This window comes from Pygoscelis adeliae, unplaced genomic scaffold (genome assembly GCF_000699105.1).
Source record: "Pygoscelis adeliae isolate BGI_AS28 unplaced genomic scaffold, ASM69910v1 Scaffold244, whole genome shotgun sequence".
In the NCBI taxonomy this organism is placed as follows: Eukaryota; Metazoa; Chordata; class Aves; order Sphenisciformes; family Spheniscidae; genus Pygoscelis; species Pygoscelis adeliae.
The window spans coordinates 1,897,628-1,917,849 of NW_008824648.1; the positions used below are offsets into that span (position 1 = coordinate 1,897,628).

General features: G+C 39.0%; 1 protein-coding gene across 4 annotated transcripts in view; it reads left to right on the forward strand.

Annotated features, from left to right (window-relative positions):
- SEC24C (SEC24 family member C) overlaps nt 1-19,517 on the forward strand; it is a 31,130-nt gene extending 11,613 nt beyond the window's left edge. For all 4 annotated transcript variants that reach the window (XM_009322444.1, XM_009322445.1, XM_009322446.1 and 1 more), the window contains 17 exons: nt 1,747-1,858; nt 2,726-2,853; nt 5,481-5,619; nt 7,561-7,676; nt 8,957-9,081; nt 9,349-9,540; nt 10,502-10,595; nt 11,799-11,915; nt 12,399-12,569; nt 12,957-13,053; nt 13,342-13,487; nt 13,970-14,108; nt 14,902-15,020; nt 15,386-15,565; nt 16,249-16,440; nt 16,870-16,959; nt 17,387-19,517. In XM_009322444.1, coding sequence (XP_009320719.1) covers nt 1,747-1,858; nt 2,726-2,853; nt 5,481-5,619; nt 7,561-7,676; nt 8,957-9,081; nt 9,349-9,540; nt 10,502-10,595; nt 11,799-11,915; nt 12,399-12,569; nt 12,957-13,053; nt 13,342-13,487; nt 13,970-14,108; nt 14,902-15,020; nt 15,386-15,565; nt 16,249-16,440; nt 16,870-16,959; nt 17,387-17,527 — 2,298 coding nt within the window. In that variant the 3' untranslated portion in view covers nt 17,528-19,517. The remainder of the gene's footprint in view (nt 1-1,746; nt 1,859-2,725; nt 2,854-5,480; nt 5,620-7,560; nt 7,677-8,956; nt 9,082-9,348; nt 9,541-10,501; nt 10,596-11,798; nt 11,916-12,398; nt 12,570-12,956; nt 13,054-13,341; nt 13,488-13,969; nt 14,109-14,901; nt 15,021-15,385; nt 15,566-16,248; nt 16,441-16,869; nt 16,960-17,386) is intronic.
- Nucleotides 19,518-20,222: the final 705 nt, after the last annotated feature.

Genomic DNA, 20,222 nt, shown 5'->3' on the forward strand with positions numbered 1-20,222 from the left:
CTGTGTGTTGGTGACCATCTGTGCATGCCTGAAACCTGAACTTCACCTCACTAACCCTCCATCATTAATCCTTTACCCTTTCCTTGCTGTCTTCTGCTTGCCTTATCAAAATGAGTAACATTACACCACAAGAGATTGTTAAAATCTTCCCTTCTGTGATGAATGGTGAGGCAATAGAAAGCAGACTTTTGGAAACAGATCATGAAGAATGTCTCCCCTTCACTTTGTCTGATCTTTAGAATATCTCCTTCATCAGATTCCAACTGGCATTTTCAGTGTAAGCCATCAGTATCATTGTCCATACAATGTGTGTCTCGTGTTAACATACACACAGCATGAGCCTTTGTAGCCATGTTTTCTACCAGTTTTGAGCAGAATTTGATTACTGTTCTTGTCGCTATACCAGTACTGGGCTAATGCTTTGAAGTTCTAAAATTGCAGATAACTGTCTTGTTTTCATGTTAATTCCTGATATAAATCTTCTAGTAGATTAATATGAGGCATGGGGAGCTATAAACATTCTCTCATTATCTGTGCTCATACATAACCATTAAATTTTGAATTTGAAAATTTAATGTTTATGTGTAGAGAATCTTGCCTAAAGAAAGAAAAAAGCAGCTACCTTTTGGATTGGAAGAAAAAAAACACATTTGACTTTCTGTTACCCTCGTATCACTTCTTCCTCGTTTAGCCAAAGTTGGTCGTATAACAGGTACCAGCAGTGAGATAACCAGTGTCAGTCAGTCTGTAGACTTTTGAAATGGAACTAGATTTATCCTAGAGTAGTCACTGTCTGATGCTATGGGATGCTTTCTGCTGGCAACTTGGAATCTTTAGTGACAGGGTAGAAGTTCTGCCATGCAAACTTCTGTATTTCACAATTTACTCTAAGCAAAGGCATGTGTGTTTTGTGGCAAAGTAAGATCAGAAGAATGATTGCTAGCTTTAATGCTTTCATTCAGGCACCGGTATGGAAATGTAGTTAAAACTGTGTAATTACAATTTTCTGTTCTTATGCAAAGGTCAGTGGATATTTTAATCAAGTAAAACTGTTTAATGCATTTCCATTATCTTAAGCATATTTGGATTAATGAAGAATTTGAAATACTAAGACATTTAAGATTTTTACTGGCTTTGTGAAGTTTAAGCTTGATTCACTGACAAGTCTACTGAAACTTCACTTTCCACATCAGCAGAATTCAAATCATAAACTCTTGAGCACCACAGAGCAATGAAGACTTCCACCTGAGCTTGCGAGCATCTGTCTTTAGGTCAGAGTTACAGTGGTTAGAAATAAACGCATACTATGAAACCAGTGGGAACATTACAGAAAGGAAAAGCCAGGTTATCTGTAGAACTTTACCCTGAGGTTTACAGAAGCTTCTAATCTTAATTCGGCTAGGACCAGCATACAGGGGAATACTACCAAAAATTCCTTTCTTGATCTGTGTTTGGCTTTTATGAGTTCATATCAGGCCTTAAAACACAAAATATGCTACTATTCAAAATACTTGGGGAAAAATACTATTTGCAACTTGTAATTTATTGTTAGTCATTAAGTACTATTTGAAATCAAACTGAGAGGTGACTGCTTGACAAAAACTTATTTGCTTTAGACTTCTTATTTTTAGAGATAGTAATGTTTGCCTCAGGTCCCCTTTTCACTGCCTTACAGATATAAATTTTGTATTTTACAGTACTTTGAAACCAAGCCTCCAAATATTAATGTGGTGTTTTCCATCATAGATTCAAGTGATTGAAGATGACAGAAGTAACCGTGGGTCGGAACCATTTGTCACTGGAGTGAGAGGGCAGGTCCCACCTCTTGTTACTACAAATTTCTTGGTCAAGGATCAAGGTAAATATTTTTCTTTTCCTAAACAAACAAAAGACAAACCCCAAAGAGTCAGTGACAGAACTGTCTATGTCTTTAAAGGAGAAGTTTGAGGAATGATTTCAGTGGCTGGGGATGTATGTCTTACCAACAGAAGCTTTAGTTTCAAGTCCTGTGTTGATTTGATCTCAATTTAGATTCTCCTGATTGTTTGGTAGCTAATAACCAATTCGCAAGTAAAAAATGTTTTCCAAGGTGGGTACCTGGGACCAGCATTAGCAGGGACACCAGAAAGCAGCAAATGAAGCCTATTCTGTAGAGCTATATCAATGAGAGTTAAGAACTGAAATTTACTAGCAATATCATTTGAATTCAACTGGGAACTGTATTTTTTAAATCACGAGTGGGATGTGAGTTGGTCCATAGTTCATAGAGAAAGGATATTTCGTCATTTAATTCCCCATGCTTTTTTGGAGATTTTAAGCTCCCTTAGAACTTCAGAATTGAATTCTACAGTCAAGTGCTTTATTTTTCAACCAAAATTGCAAAATCAAACAGTAGAAATGTTTGAGTTGAGTTTTCTGCCTATAGTAAGTTTTAGTCTGCAAAAAGAATGAAACAGGAAGTATTAGGTTCATTGCTTTTCAGACAGATAGGAGGTTTAAGTTGATGTGGAGTCAAGTTCATTTGTTTTGAGTTAAGGGCTTTTATTACACATAGTTAGAGGCATTTTGTTTGGAATTCAAGTTTTGCATAGATTGAAATTAATTGTTTAGATAATCTTTTAGTCTCTGTGGCTTAACAACACAAATGAAGGTATCTTTATTTCTGTTCTTGAATATAAACTTAACTTGTACTGAAATTTGTGGGGATTTTTTCTTTGTTCCCCAGGTAACGCAAGCCCCCGCTACATAAGATGCACATCTTACAATATTCCCTGCACCTCAGATATGGCCAAACAGTCCCAAGTTCCACTAGCTGCTGTCATAAAACCACTGGCTACTCTACCCCCAGAGGAGGTGAGAACTGTATGCAGAGTTACACATGCACTGTATGCACTCTGAACTCATCAGGGGAATGCTATTAGATGTCAACATTTAACAGATACATTGAGAAAGAATGTTTAGGTAATGAAGCCTAGGTAAACATTGGTTCTCCCACAAGTGTGTGGTAGAGCTCTGTAAGGCAGAAGAATGTTGTGTTCAAAACATATACTATTTTGATCGCCATGGTAATTTCAGCTTTTTTGCAGTAACTGTCAAGCACTGTGATCAAATGACCAAAATACTAGGATGGTCACAAATGCGTACACTTCCATTGATCTCAATTTCTTTCTTGGCCTAAAGTATTTAAATGGTTACTAATCACTGATGTTAAGTCTTTTCTAGGATGTCAAGTTGTGGAATTGGATGAGAATGTATCAAGCAGCACTGGTTAAGCTGTCTAATGTGCATGTACATGCATAGCACTGTGTGGGGTGACGGCACAAGACTGAGTACTGGGCACTGCTGAGCTGCGCTTGTATTTCTGCCCTTGCTCTGTGCAGCACTTACTTCCTTCTAAGTGTAATTTGTGGCTAACTAGCCTTTTACTCTGGCTACTGTGTAGCATTAGCCTGCTTGGGGCAGTGACATAAAGACAAATGTGCTTGTTAAATTTGAATACATATGTTTTCAGTGTTCTGTGCCCTGTTAGCTTTAGCATCTGCTGAGGGAAAGGAGTATCCTCTGGGCTTTTAAGGATGTGTTTTTGCTGTTGCATTTCATTAATGTTCCTAAACTATGGTTTGGATTTTGAAAATTGGTTTGTGATAAAACTGAGTTCTGAAGTTAATTCCTGTATTGCTATATTGTGGCTGGAATTTAAAAGGAGTGCAACAGGAGAATGTGGTCTTATTTGGGAAACCTGGAGGCTCGTGGAGCTGCACATTTTTTAGAGAAGCTTTACAAACAACTAGTTGTTAGGTTTCCCGGTGTGTTTATGCTTTGAATGAACACTTGTGATATCCAGAAAAAACATTGCTAGAATCGGAAAACTGCCCCGGAGACTGGTCAGCTTCTAGCATTGGAAAGTTCTTTATGGCAAGGGCAAACTCCCTGTGGAGGGGCCCTTCCAACAGATGAAGGCTCAGCTGTTCAGAGCAATGAGACTGTAAATAGAGCTAAAGCTTAACATATCAGTAATGAGAGGATAAATGTCTCATGGAAATACAGCATTCAGATAAATCTAGACTATATAAAAATTCAGCACCTGGTTGCCAGATACAGGACCTTTGCCCTATGTTAATGCGCAGTTCAGAAAGCAAAGCTTGAGGCTTCAGAAAGAAGTATCTCAGTGCCTTCTGCGAGTGAGTGGTTAGTGACAAGTTATGCATAGCACTGCATGTTTACAAACTACCCTTGTAGTTTGTTTGCATGCATGTTATTGGGGCAGAGGCTGAGGAAAAAAAGCTTATTGTGAGGAAGTACAATACCAACATTGCCTGGCAGTCAGAAAACTTGAAATTTTGTTTCCTCTGAGGAGGTCAGCCTGGGCAACAGGAGCTGAGAAAATGCTGGCTGCAAAACCATTGTATTGTCAATAAATGATTAGTGGGGTTGAATGAGAGATGCAACACATCTGTGGCACGAAGAGGAAGAAAGTGACTGGAGCATTTGCTCAACTCATACTCAATGAATATGTTGTCTCTTAAACATGATCAGAGGTTTAGGGTGACTGAAAGAATTAAGGCTGGACACCTTTAGTGTCAGAAAATTTAAAAGTAAGTAGTTAAAACTTCTTTCGAGCTAGATTCTTAGTTATGAAAGATACTTCGAATTATGAATGCAGCTTGTAGCTTGCATGACTTCTGTCTTAATAATTTTAAAGTGCTTCCTGCTCGTTCTGAGGTTGAGAAGCTACAGAAGTTGCCAAGCATCTTACTCTGGTTTGGCTGCAAAAAGAATATATTATCAATAATAGTTCAAAAATGGTATCACTACGTAACAGTTTTGAGGACTGGCTATACACCGGGGTCAAGACAAGCAGAGCTTACGGATATGCTGTATTTCACGGTGGACTTCAAAAATAAGTTCTTATCAGTTGACATTTTTTAAGATAGTCTGGATGCTCTATGTTCTTGAATATATGGAATGCAATGACTGGCTTCTATTTTTTTACAAGGGAAAAACAGAAGACGTCAAGAGTTGCTTTTAAAACACCCAACCTGTGGTGAAATGTAAATTGTATGCTCACTCCCATGAGGTTATCACAGCCATTCTTTGCATGGCTTCAGTCTTTTATGTTCACTTGGGATACATCTGTGCTGTGCAGTGTGGTACTCCTGCTAGAGCTCATGCTCCTCAAGCTGGCTGCTATATAAGGTAGTGCAGCACCATGCAGAAGTACTTGTTTGTGTCTAAGTGGGATAGCCCATTAATGACCGCAGCCCACAAAGAACTGCTGTGCTAGAGCTTGAGTTGAAAAGCATTTACGAAATACTTGTTCAGGCTTCCCCCACCCCCTGCGCTCTCTCCCATAGCTGCCAAAATGTTAAATCCTATGCAATGTACAGGGAGATAGTTTTAAGCTCTGCAATATGTGTGATCACTTCTTTCTCATCATCATGTGACCCTTCTTTTCTTTTTTTTTTCCCCTGCTTCTGCAGACTCTTCCTTACTTGGTAGACCATGGAGAATCCGGTCCTGTCCGATGTAATAGGTGCAAGGCTTACATGTGCCCTTTTATGCAATTCATTGAGGGTGGAAGGAGGTTCCAGTGCTGTTTCTGCAGCTGTGTCACTGAGGGTAAGGTTTTTTCTGGAGATCGGTCTCTAGGCTTTATTGGAGTGGTCTTTGAACAAGATGCAAGCAAATAAATCTTTATCATGTTATGGTCACTTATAATGTATACTGTGCTTTAATGTGTGTTTAGTCTTGTAAAAAAAATCGTTATAAAACATGTTCAGTGCTCAGTTCTGAAATTATGTTCAAATTAAGTAGGTGCTTATGCATTGCAGTATTATTGTACCAAATTTCTAACATGAGGTACTTGTAGCATAATGTATGGTAGTTTGAAAAATTACTTATGCTATTTTCTTAGGGTATTTCAAACTTACATTTTTCTATGACAGACTGAGATGTACATCTAATCAGTAGCATGAGTTATAGGATTTTCTTTTTTGCTCACAAAGCCTGTTTAAACACTGATTAGAGATGAGATTGCAGCTAAATCTGCTACAGCTGAATAGGAGTGTTCAATATATGCCAGTTAATCTTAGTTGCTCTCCTAAATTAATATAAAACATGCTTCCTTTAAGCAGAAGTCACTATGTGCAGCTCATAGCATGATATCCATAGATCTGTTTTGACGGCACAGTGGAATGTAAGGTACAACAAACCTTATAGTGGTGTTTTGAGTGTTTCATTTGGTAGCACTGACAGCATTTAATGGACTGTTTGTTCTTATCACCTCAGTTACGCTGTACAACTGTTTGTACAAACCAAAATGGGAAGCTGACAGGGGTCAGAAATGGCCAATTTTAAAAAAACTTTTTTTTTGTCTGGTGATTTTTCAGCCTGCATGCATTCCCTGTCCCTGCCTACTCAGCAGCTGTATGAATGGCTGTACCTGTAACAACTGAGCAGGGGCAGAAAAGGGAGGGATGCTCAGAGGCTGCTGATGAAAGCAATGCTGTGAAAATACAATGTAGTTGTACCTCATACTTGAGAACAGTTTCTGTTTTCTCTGCAAAAACAATCAGGTAATTAGCTTGTACTGGATGTGTACTTGGAGAGAAGAGTGATAGGTGCTTATATATATAGTCGTAATGATGGCACTTTGTTTTCTTTTGAACTTGAAACTTTGAATGTTTAGAATAATTTAAAGGTGGTGAATACTATCATTACAGGTAATCTCACTTTATTCTCCCCTGGAGCTATCTAGGCAGCTATAGCTGGAATACATTTTGTCACCCTAGCAATTCTGCAGGAGGGATTCTCTGTCATGGTAGTTCTTGGGGCACAAGGGAAGTACTTTCTTTGTTTATGCAGCTGACTTTTGTAGGCAAAAACTTAGCTTAACTCCAATTTTACCTTCCGATGCCTGGTACCAGCACAGGGCATGTGCTTACACTTTTGGTTCCTCCTTCTTAATGCTTTACAATCCACTGTAAGAAGTACCCTGTCTATTCTGACAAAAGGATTATGGCAGTCTCTGCACCCAAGAGTGCCTAGAAGGCTTTACTCTTGTGCTGTATGGGAAGGGAAGGAAAAAGCTAACTCATATAGCAAAATACGGAGCTCAGTCTTTTGGTAGGCCTGAATTGAGACAATAATGTTGTAGCCTGTATTTTGCCTCAAACTCAAATGTAACAAGTCATTTGTTACTACTTATACAAGATTCTTATATTTTTCCTTTGAACTAAATCCTTCAGAAGAATCCTAAGAGTGTGTTGTAGTGACATTTCTGATACAAACTTCAAAATGAGAATGTAAAGGAGATTCAGGAAAAGTACAATAGTGACTATACGGTGTACCACCTGGTGCATATGACAAACTGGAAGCAGTTTGTCGGTATTTCGTGGCTTTAATGATGCTCTTAAATTGCATGAATATTTTTAGTAATACTTGCATGCTAGCACAGAGTGCTAGCCAGCTTTCCTGGAGTTTTATTTGAAACAGCTGTTGTCATCTTAGCTCTCTAGTCACAGTGTTTGTCACTGAACTTAATGTTTCTTCCTTCCCCAGTACCACCTCACTACTTCCAGCATTTGGATCATACTGGAAAGCGAGTAGATTTCTATGATCGACCTGAATTATCAATGGGTTCTTATGAGTTTCTAGCAACAGTTGACTATTGCAAGGTACAATAGTATGTGTTTATTACTGTATTTTGGTTTGCTTTTAAATAAAAAGCCTATTTTCCTAAAAGTAAGAATGACATGAATTGTCTGGGGCTGCTTTCTAGCTGGCAGAGATAATTAACAGCACTAGTCCAACCCGCTTCATTCTGTAAGGTAATGTGCTTGTGTGCTTACTTCCCAAAGTAGAGGAAGTCTTGACCACACATGACATAATATAATTTTGTTATGGCTGCCTCTGTCGTTCTCTTCTGGAGCTATATAAGCAGCTATAGCTGCTGTTACCTTAGCAATTCTGCAGGAGGGACTCTCTTGCAGTAGTCCTTGGGGAAGGAGAATGTAGGAGAGATTCAAGAAAAGTACAATAGTAACTATGCAATGTGCCACCTGTTGCCTAAGACAGACTTTACCTATTGAAATTAACTTTCAAATAGTGGTTAAAAACACAAGAATAGTGTGGAAATAATATATTGTCAGAGCTGGTTCACTTTATTATTATTTAAATCTTTAATTTTAAACTTCTAAGGAATAGGAAAAATATGTGTAAGGTGTTTATTAAAGCAACTTATATCTGCTGAAATAAATGCTGGGAAAATAAATACCTAAATGTTGCAGCTTTATACTGGTTACCTTCTGATGCCTTAGCTTTACTTTGAGTTAGGAGAAGAACCAATTATCTTGCTTCTAACAGTGTAAGAAGCATTTTTAAATCAGATGAGATGCGATCTTCCCAGATTTCTTGAAAGTTCTTCTGTTTTGCTTTTGTTCTGTGTGCTCCTTACAATATGACCCAGAGATTTCAGAAAACTGTTGACTGAAACAAGTTTTTATTTCCCAAAGCAAACCAGATATTTAAGTAGAAGGGAACGGTTGCAGTTCTTGGAGAGGAAAATCTTTTGCTTTATAGGTGATTTCATCAATATAACAAGTCTGGTCAGATTCCAAAGTCTTGAGTACTGGCAGGAAACTTCCCTGTCTACTTCCCCTGTCTGGCCTAGTCATGTAAATGGATGATTTAGTTGTGACTAGCCTGTTCTTCACTGAGCAATGGCAAAATTACTCTAGGGCATGTAACACCGGTCCATTTCAAGCACAGTGTGCTTACATGTCTGTTAGTTGGGCAGGGATGGGAGAATGATCTGAAGAAACAATTACTGCTCATGAGTAGAAAAGTACATGAAAGCTATTAGAGTTTTGACCAGCATTCATTTGTCCATGTTGCAGCCCACATAACAGCTCTGTATTATGTGGCCATAATGTGACTTCTTCCCTCTCTTCCACAGAATAACAAGTTTCCCAGTCCACCTGCTTTCATTTTCATGATTGATGTGTCTTACAATGCTGTGAAGAGTGGTTTAGTGAGGCTAATATGTGAAGAATTGAAGTCACTCCTAGATTACCTGCCCAGGTAGGTATATTGTATATACTGTAGCCAGTCAAAATGGGGAAAACTGTCACTTTTTCCCTTTAAAAAAAGCTAGAAATTAAAACATTATTTGATAATCCTATCAAGCTTTTCTTCAGAAAAAGGCCAAGCAGAACATCTTTCTGGGTACCTTTCTAGGTGAAAATGAATTTTCCTTCCTTTCGTTTTTCCCTTATCCCTTTTTGTGTTGGGTTCTGCGTAATGATTTCACTATCTACTTAGATGTGAAGGCAAGCATGTCTCTTGCAGGGAAGGCAACATGGAAGAATCAGCCATTCGAGTAGGCTTTGTCACCTACAACAAAGTGTTACACTTCTATAACGTGAAGAGCTCACTGGCACAGCCACAAATGATGGTTGTCTCAGATGTGGCAGATATGTTTGTGCCACTCCTTGATGGTTTTCTGGTGAATGTGAACGAGTCCAGGACAGTTATTGCGAGGTAATAAAATTGATTTACAATGTGTGTAGTAAACTTTGTTTGGTAGATTCAAGTGTTGTATGCTTATTTGTCATGTTATTCACCTAGAATTCACTCCGTGTATTTTAGCTTCCTATACTCTTTGAGAATAAGCTGGCAAAGTAGAACGGGAAAATTCATGGGGTAAGGGTGTATTTGGCTCGTAGTCCAGCTTGGCAGAGGGTATATATAAGAGGATTTAGTGCAGAAGGGCATTTCTGTGAAAAAACAAAACACAACTAGAATGATGCAGAGCGAAAGTCATAAGAATACTAAATCACTGTCTTTAAGGGAGATGCCTAAATAACTGTAAACGGAGACAACAGTGGTGTCTAATTTTGGTTCTGTGGAGAAAATTGAATAAGCGGGATAGAGAAGATAAAATCTAGAAGGAAAGAAAAAGAAATTAGCAAAGTTTTGGCAAACTATTTAACATGATACTTGAACAGTAATTGAACTATGGTGTGTAGCTAACTACATTTTGGGAAATAGACCTGGCATTGCATGTTTTTAAAGAAAATTTCTAGCCCGTTTTGTGCATTAACAAGCATAAATACAAAATTGTGGATTAAACCATTAATCTTTGAATAGTACACAGGATTCTTGGCAAACAGAGGCCAAGAGTCACTAGTCTTTCCTAAGAGTTTACGTACCACTATATATTGGAATATATTAAAAAAGCAGGAATACAGAAGAGCTATTGAAGTAGGCATCAGCTGAGGCTATACAGCAAGCACTGAGGATATGGATTAGAGAAGCCAATAAAGAATCACAAAGCATCACTTTTTTTCTCAGATAAATGATGAGATGCTGAATACTGTAAAAATTATGCAAATTTACAGGCACAGTAGGGACTTCTGTCTCATGGGTCATCGACTGCAACTGTGTGGCTTTTCCAATGAAATGGAATCTTGAATTCTTCCTTTTTCTTGTTCTTTGCTAGTTTGCTGGATCAGATTCCAGAAATGTTTGCAGACACAAGAGAAACAGAAACTGTTTTTGCACCTGTGATTCAAGCAGGGCTGGAGGCGCTGAAGGTTAGTAAATGCATTGTCATGGCAAATTGTTTTCAGTCCAAGTACTCTGAAGTTCATACTCTGCTAACACACACTAAGACGGACAGTTCTAAAGCTTTTCGTAGGTCTCCTTGTGGTAGATGCGCTACATGTTAGGGAGTGCTTGCCTCATTCTTCAAGTGCATGTACCTCTGGTTCTATGTAGCTAGCTATCTGTTCTCTACCCAATTGTTTTTTAATAATTTTTGTTCAGAGTACAAGACATATGGCTTAATTACAGTTATCTGGCTGGGTTTTGCTTTAAACAGTTTATAGAACCTACAAAAAAATAAAAAGACCTTCCAACATTAAAACCAAGAGCTGAAGTCAGTCATGTCTCATTGAGGAGTTCTGTAACATGGTGTCTTTCTAATCCTGTGCTTAAAGCTCTGGTATAATCTTAAATAAAAATGCAATCTGTTGAAGTTGCCCGCAACAATGTGCTAACCAAGTAAACCTTTCCTAAAGTTCTTCCATTGCAGTACTTCATCCAGATAATTACATGCATGATCTAACTCAGACTCGTATATACTGATTGAATTGATTGCCTGTATGATTCCATCCAAAACTGTTCATATAGCTCTATTTGTCTGTTATGTAAGTCCTTAGAAGTCTGTCTCAAACTCCATTTTCATTACAATTGTTCAATCAAGAAATAATATAAATTACTGATTGATTGTTTACATACTGCATGTGTCAGAGAAAATAACCTACTAAATATTGGCTAGTGTTGACATAGGTTATTGATTTAAAATTAATGATCTGTTGAAGCTTAGATTACAAAATCCTTTGCCATTTCTGTGACTCTCTTCCTTTTCCACAAACTCCGTAGCTGCAAATCAGAGAAGAAAGCAATCTAACACATTTGCACAAAACCTTTTGTAGCTGAGTCCTGCTTACTGCTCTGTGTCTCCTTGGAGCCAGTCCTTTTCTCCCTGCCACGGAAGTAGCACAGGTCCAGTAGAACTGAAACTTGCTTTTCTGTAACTGAGCAGTAAGCTGTGCTCCCTGTGTTGGAAACCACTGAAGTAACCAAATGATCACTGAGCCTGTGTGTCTGATAAAGTGCCTTCCTGACATAAAGAAGTGATGAGGATGCTTGAATGCTTGTTCTTGAATCACAGTTTCCCTTACAATTTTTATAAATGTTTCTAACTTGCACTTTTTGCACTCGCTTTCCTGCAGGCAGCTGAGTGTGCTGGCAAGCTCTTCATTTTCCATACCTCTCTGCCTATCGCAGAGGCCCCAGGGAAGTTAAAGAACAGGGATGATAAGAAACTGATCAACACAGATAAGGAGAAGGTAATAACAACTTGCATGATGCTTACATTACAGGTCTATATTATACTCTTTATGAGAGAAAATAACTCTGAAGCAACGTTAAAAAAATTACAAGAGTAGCATGTAGTGTAACCATCTCAGCTGATATCTTTTAACATTGCACTTTTATCTTCTGTTCTCAAGCAGAGCTGTGTAGACTTGACATCATAAGGACAGCTCTGGTATGAGAACAAGAGGAGATAGATCTAGGTTCTTATACAGGATAAAATATTGTAGCTGGGTTAAAGTAAATGTGCTGAACTTACAATTAAAGCAAAGATGTGTAGTAATTTTCGTAATATTCAACAGTTCTTCAAAGGCAGGGTCAGGAAGAATTTATATGACCCTAACTTCCCTGAAGAGAGACTTAAAGTATAAAAGTGTATGGACTGGGATTGTAAACTGGATCTCACTTTCCTTTTCTTACCACAAACTTCTGACGTCATCTCTGACTTCCTTTCTTAGACTTTGTTTCAACCACAGACAAACTTTTACAATAACTTGGCCAAGGACTGTGTGGCCCAGGGCTGCTGTGTGGATCTGTTCCTATTTCCAAACCAGTATTTGGATGTGGCTACACTAGGTGTAGTAACTTACCAGACAGGAGGCTCCATTTATAAGTATGCATATTTCCAGGTAAGAGTGACATTGGCTGACTGGTACTTGATCTAAATAAGAATTATTGTTTAGTTAAGAGTTGTTTTTCGTAGTGTGAACCATAGTGAACAAGTACTTCTTTGGAAATAAATTGCTACTTAAATGTCAAGATTTTCACCAAAATTATTTTGTTAGCTTTATGTCTTTACACAAATTATCTGTATTAATAACAAAAACAACAACAAGAAAAGCTATGCTGTTAACTTTTAGCACAGTATTTCATTAGCAGGGCACTGAGCCCTGTATGATGGCCGAGTTTTAGAGTAAGACTGCAGGAGATAGTATCTGGTTTTAAATTACTTTATGGTTTATGGAGCAGCTCTGATTTATGGGATTATGAAACTTGAATTATTGTTTGTGTTCTAGCTGGAGATAGACCAGGATAGGTTCCTGAATGACCTGAGAAGAGATGTCCAGAAAGAAGTGGGATTTGATGCTGTAATGAGAGTGCGCACAAGCACAGGTGGGTGTTAGCGAGAATGAGTCTTAATAATTTGACCACTTCAGGCATGTCATATGGGAAGTAACAGATTTTTCCCTAATTTCAAACATCTTGAGACTAGGCTATGCAAAAAGCTCTGCTAAAGCTTTGAAATTCTAAGACTTTTGTCGAGACCGGGCAAAGATCCCTGCTGAAATCTGTCAAGATAACTTAGTGTCACCGATGACAAGATTTTCAGGGCTCCAAAGGCTGTCTGTCTTGTTATTCTGTTGAAAATTGTCGTTCATGTTGGGGTTTTTTCTTTTCTAGGTATTCGAGCAACTGACTTTTTTGGAGCTTTCTATATGAGCAACACAACTGATGTAGAGATGGCAGGTTTGGACTGTGATAAAACAATCACAGTGGAATTCAAGCACGATGACAAACTGAGTGAAGACAGTGGTGCACTCCTTCAGGTGCGGGAGTAGGCTTTCTAGGAGAAAGAAGTGAGCTGACAATTTAGAATTGTCAACAAAACCGTGTCAAGGGGGAACCAAATCTCACCTGGGGAGAATGCCAGTTGCAGAAGAGGATGAGGTCACTCTGAACTGAATTATTAGACACTCCTTCAAGGAACTGTTTGTTCTTTTTTCTGCCCCTTACTATAGCCTTCACCTTTCAGCATACTAGTTCTCAGGGTGACCTAGACTGCTTCAAACTACAGTCTGTTTTCCAAGACCCAGTTCCCTTAATACAAACTGCTAACATTGCTGCTTGTTATCTTTCATTGACCCTGATTCTTAGCATAAGCTTTAAGCTTATTGTGCAGGTCTTTTACATAATTCTTATTTGTTTAGGCATCTGAGTCCTAGTTTTTAATGAAGTATATTGAAATCCTGCTTTTCTTATTGTAGCAGGACCTTATTTTTCTATATCCTGGCATTTTTGTCTCCTACAGTGTGCTCTGTTATATACAAGTTGCGCAGGACAGCGACGACTCCGCATTCACAACCTCTCCTTAAACTGTTGCACGCAGCTTGCTGACCTCTATCGAAACTGTGAGACAGACACGCTCATCAATTACTTGGCTAAATATGGTAAGGGTAAATATGGTAACAAGAATTGCAACCTTTAACTGCTGTTAAAATGCCCGTTGTCATCCAATGACACCTGTTTATTCTCTTTGTGTCAAATGTCAGGTGACAATCCTGATACTTCAGTCATTTATAAAAAAATGGGAAAGAGGATAAAGCTGTGATGATAGTATTGTTGCTTAGGACGAGAGGTACAGAGAGAGTGTAGGCTTTATCCTTCATACAAATTCTTGTCTAATTTTTTTTTAATAGAGGTTTGTATTGACAGCTGTCTGAATTCATCCTTGTATTTATTTTTGGACTGTTTTAGTTTGTTCTTTAACTGTTCCAGAATTTTGCTCTGGGAATAGGAAATGGTGGCCTTTGCTCATAGATCTGGGTTAAATATCATACTTTTATGCATTGTACCCTATTTGTTCTTTCTACTTTGCAGTACAAATCCAGCAGAAATTTAGAGTTGTGTATGTTTATCACCATTAAAATGTAAGAAACAGTCCATTTTCAGTCCATTAAAGAAAGATGGCGAGGTTATAAAAGGAGTTTTTAGAGTACCCCATGCTTTCAAGTATGACAAAGTGTATTTTAAAGTACATGGGAGATAGAGAGTTGAAGAATGAGCTTCTTCAGGTCTTCAATAAGAATGTATCATCTCTTTCCCACAAGTTTGAAGGGGAGGGAAAAAATACTTTCATAAACAATAGTTGTTTAGATTTACTTTGTGGAAGTAGTGTTGGGTTTTTTACTGTTCATGAGCAATCACTTGATAGCCATGCATTTCCTTCCTCTTTCTGTGCAGCATATCGTGGAGTTCTGGGTAGTCCAGTAAAGACTGTACGAGATGCACTGATCAACCAGTGTGCCCAGATCCTAGCTTGCTATCGAAAGAACTGTGCTAGTCCCTCTTCTGCTGGCCAGGTAAACTGATGCTTTTGTTTGAATCACAGGCTCGGGTATTAAAAGGTGATGAGAGCTGCTTCCTACTTAACCTACTCAAAAAAAGTCAATCGCTTTGCTCAGCAGAAATTTGCAAAGAGAAGTCTTGGGGAAGTAGAGAGACTGCAAGTAAAATTGTAGTTGAGAATGGCTTCTTGGACATCTGTCTGGAGCCCAGGAAGCACTGCCTGCTCCAGGGAGAAGTTTTGTTACTTTTGCAAGTCCATGATATGACTAGACTATCAGCTTTCACTCCTCACAGCTGTACCACACTTTGTTGGTTCATGCAAGCCTCGTTTTGTCAAACATAAGTTTATAAACAACTTCTGTCTGCTTGTGACTTGTAGCTGATCCTCCCTGAATGCATGAAGCTGCTTCCTGTGTATTTGAATTGTGTGTTGAAGAGTGACGTCCTTCAGCCTGGTCTGGAGGTCACAACGGATGACCGTGCCTACATTCGTCAGTTAGTCACATCCATGGATGTGGCAGAAACAAATGTTTTCTTTTATCCCAGGCTTTTGCCCCTGGTGAGTAATTCAGGATATTCTTACCACTTGAGACTTGCTGTTGTCTTGACTCATTGTAAGGACTGGCATTTATATTTTAGCAAGGGAAAGCGGTTTGAGAAGGATTTGGGATCTGCCATCTGTTGGGATACTTCACTTAATTCCACTCAGTGATAGATACATTACTGCATCTTGTGAATTTGCTGGGGGATTTTTTTTCCTGAGCTGTGAGCATGTGACTCGTGGCAAAGACGACACTTTTGACCCTTTCGTAGTCTTTTAAAAGTCCTAAAGCTTGTAACTCTTCTAATTCTTGTAACCTCTTGTAACTTTATGCAGTAATTTTCATCATTGCAGGGCAACTCCACGTTCTATTCTGACTTTTCAGTACCATAGTTGCTGGAATAACACTAACTACTAATTACATTCCTACTCCAGGAGGCAATATTGGAACTAAGAGTAATTTCACAGCAGCCTTATGTTCTCTTTTGCTGACCAAGAGTCTCTGATCTGCTTCTGTGTCACATTCAGTAAGAAAACTAAGCTTAAAGAAGATGATACTTCAGTCACAGCTATTGCAGTCTTATGAGTCCTAGAAATGAGAAAACCATGGGGGTCTTAGTGGCAGAAATTTTCAGGACTTCATAAGATGTTCTTGTTTTATAACCTTGATTTATTTTATTTTTTATTTCACTCTAAAACAGACAAAAGCAGATGTTGACAGTGACTCCTTGCCAGCAGCGATCCGGAACTCAGAGGAACGTCTCTCCAAGGGTGACATGTACCTGCTGGAGAATGGGCTGAACATCTTTGTGTGGGTGGGAGTGAACGTGCAGCAAGGCCTGATCCAGAACCTCTTTGGAGTGTCATCCTTCAGTCAGATTAGCAACGCCTCGGTGAGCTGGATGGCAGTGTGGGAGCTAGTGTCTGTGATAGTCACCCGAAACTTAAAACAATGAGAAAGCAAGTTGAGAAAATAGTGTTAAATTTTTCATATTAGGAACAAGAGTAGCACAGGTATGTGAAACTGTAGTGGAAATCTCCCTAGTCTGGGCATGTCGGGCATGCTTTTGCCTAGCTTTATTTGACAAGCCACATCTCTGCTGACGGTGAGGAGAACAGTCGATACGTAATTGGAATGAATAATTGACCTTTAATTCCGATACCATGTTATATTCTCTTCTAACTAGTTGAGGTCAAAGAGTTTGTATGTTAGTGGGGGTAGATGTGTATCTACCGTTACGTAATATGACAAAACTTCTGAGTTTTGTTTAACGTTGCTCTACTTCGCATGACTAATGGGGTTTGAATATCTTTCATTCCAGAATACCCTGCCTGTCTTGGAAAACCCCTTTTCAAAGAAAGTACGATCTATTGTTGACATGCTTCAAGTGCAGAGATCCCGCTACATGAAGGTAAAAATGTTGTCCCCCATTCGTAGCTTTAAATCCCCTTCCCTTTTAGCAGAGCAGGTGATGCCTGGTAATGCTGCAATGCTAAACTTACTCTTCCTGATCTCGTAAATGTGATTCAAACACAAAGTTTTCAAGGATCTGAAAAAAATTTTGTTACTAGTTTTAGAGTTCCGTGCTTACCATAGTTTTAGAACTAAATTTTTTCAGACCTATTATAATATACTACTGCACAAACCACGTACATGGTATTTTCCTTCTATTTAGAAAAGATTGAGACTTAACCCAGCTTAGTTACAGAAGTCAAAGCACGTAAGCTATATATGCTGTGATTCTGGTTATTTTTGAGCTATTTAGCTTTTTGCTCTTTTTTCCAAGAATGTTCATTCTGCTGACTACTCACTGTTGTTTTTGTTCTTGTTTTTTGTAGTTAATAATTGTGAAGCAAGAAGATAAGCTGGAAATGCTGTTCAAACACTTTCTAGTGGAGGACAAGAGCCTGAGTGGGGGGGCTTCATATGTGGACTTCCTGTGTCACATGCACAAGGAGATTCGGCAGCTACTGAGCTAGAGGAGGGAGTGGTGCTGGAACTCAGCAGTGACATTTCAGTCTCCACTAATGACCTGATCAGAAGGCCCAGCGCCCTCAAAAAGGACAACGTAGAAATCTGTACAATTCCATAATTTTTAATACACATTGCATAAGCAGAAACCCTTTCAACCTCTCCCAGTCCTGTATGAGAGATGAAAATTTTCCTGGTGAGGGCTAAAAAAAAAAGAAAAAAAGGCCTTTGATACCAGGTCTTTTACTTGTATCTAAATTGTTTCCTGTGCTTGGCAGGAGTTCACCCCCCCACCCCATGCTCGCTAATCCTGTCGTAATGAATGTAGTTTTTTTTCAGTTCATTGTACATGATTCAACATTGGGTGAAAAAGCGATAACTCTTCAAAACTTCTGGTAGTTGCTGTGTGTTTGTATGGGCGCGTGTGCATGCTCCAAGTGTGAAGAGGATGCGCAGGTTGGGAGGACAAGAGGCAGGTCAGGTGATGGGAGCTGGAGCAGCCAAACATTTTGTGTCCTCTTCTCTTAAGAGGGAAACGTGACGTTGCAGAGCACAGATGTATCATGTGGCTGGCTGAACCAGAACTCCATGAAAAAGGAAATGAGTGGTAGGGCAGGAGGCAGCAGGGCAAATGTCTTTCCACAATCTTTCCTGTACTATACGTTGCTGTGCAGATCTGCAGTGGAGTAAGTAATAGTTCAGTGAGCAACAACCAACGGCGTCTGAACAGCGTAGGGGTAGAGGCGGTGCTTCCTGTTGCGTGTGTGGTGACTCCTCACTGCACGGCTCTGTAATGTCCCACTCAATCCGTGTTCCATGGCCTCTCCTGCAGAGCTTACTTGTCTATCCAGATGGTGGTGGGAACAAAAGCCTCTTAGCCTTAGGCAGAGAATACTTTTAACGAGGTGATGTGGGGCTGTGTCGGAACTGGATGATAAGGAAGTGGCCATTTTCAAACATACTATTGTGAATTATAGCAAACAAGCAGGAATTTGAGTTACACTGATGCGAATTTGAGACTGCTTTGTACCCTGGAATACAAGGAAGGGGATACAAAAACTAAGATTTAGACTGTCCTGTAGTAGGTATTTCAAGTACCTGATTTCGGTTATTGAAAGCATCTGGGCCATAGTGAAGAGTTTTGATACTGGAGTTTATACCCTCCCCCATTCTACCGACTGATCAGCTTGCACAAAACTTTTTATAAGCCTGTTTGTTAAACTAAAATACCTCAGACAGATTAATCCATCCACTTTGGCCACTCTGCTGCTCCATTCTGCAAGGGTGGATGAGAAGACTCCTGCAAAGAGGGAGCGAGTGTAAATCAAATTCAGAATTCTAAGGGCTTCGTTTATTCGCTTTTGAAAGGGGGCTTCTATATTTCAGCCTGAACGCTTAAGAAGTGTTCTTACAATACCCAGGAGTTTAAGCTACCAATAGCACTAAAAGTGGTAGGAAGAATGTGGGTGGATTAGAGGACGTATTATCTGGGCTTGATATTTCAGAGGAAAGTCCTTGTTAAGATCAGAAAAATATCTGGCTGTGGTTTTAGTTGTGTATCCTGTAGCATGTATATAAATCCATTTTTCTTCTAATGCTGCTAGTTTGTCTTCCCTCCCATCACTACACAGAAAGGGGAATATGAAAATTGTAGTGGAGAAACTCCCAAGATGCAGTTGACAGAACCTTCAGAGTTTTTGTATGAACGTGGCTGAATTTTTACTCCGCGTACTGCCTCCAACCAAAAAATCTAGAGGATTTTTAACCAGAGGGGGAAAACAACTTCCCAGGAATATAAGGCACAGCAACCACAGACTTCCACAAATACTGATTTCTAGTATTAATACTGGGGGGGTGTGTGGGGTGGAAATGAAATCATAAATGAACCTTCATTTTCTTCACTTGTTTTTCCAATGCATCTTTTAATTTGTAAAGAAATAAAAATATATTAAGATGTATTTTATGTCATTGTTAGTAAATAAACACTGCTTATTTTTCCAAACCCTGTATTTTGCGGGAGGGAGGAAAGGGGAAGGGCTGAAGCCTAGCTGATTGATCCTTTACAATCCAATCTTCTGCTGACCAAGTTCAGTCTCTTTTTTTTTTTTTTTCCTTATTCACAGTGAATGGTGATAAGAAATTCAACAAGAGTCAACAGACAAAAGGTGCTGTTTAATCGCAGTGTTACTTTGCTGAGATGAACATTTTTAAACTTTCTGCCCCTTCTGAACTTTCATTTTGGAAGGAGATTTCCATTTTCTCTAACAGCTTGGGTCAGATTGATTGGGGTTTTTTTGGTCTACTTTGGAAAGTCTTACCCTTACCTTGTGACAATGTTAACTTAAAGACTTCTGCAGTCTTAATTTTTCAGAGAAAGAGAGTGACTATTTCAGAGTTAAGACAGCAGGGAAGTTGGGTGGGGTGGGGTTTTTTTTGGAGGGGGAGGGTGCTAATGGCAGAAATGCAAGTTCAGATTGAACTGGCAGCGTAACTTGACCGTAGCCTAGAACGTGGATATTGTACGATGTGCTGATAAACCTTACAAAAATCCGTATGAAAGCACAAGACAATCCGAATGCTAAATATCCAACAACAGTTTGCTGTAGAATATTTTTGAGGTTACTCTCCTACAGAACGTACATGATGTCCAGAATCTGCTACTGAACTGATATATTGCGATAATGATGGGCCTTGCGCATCTTG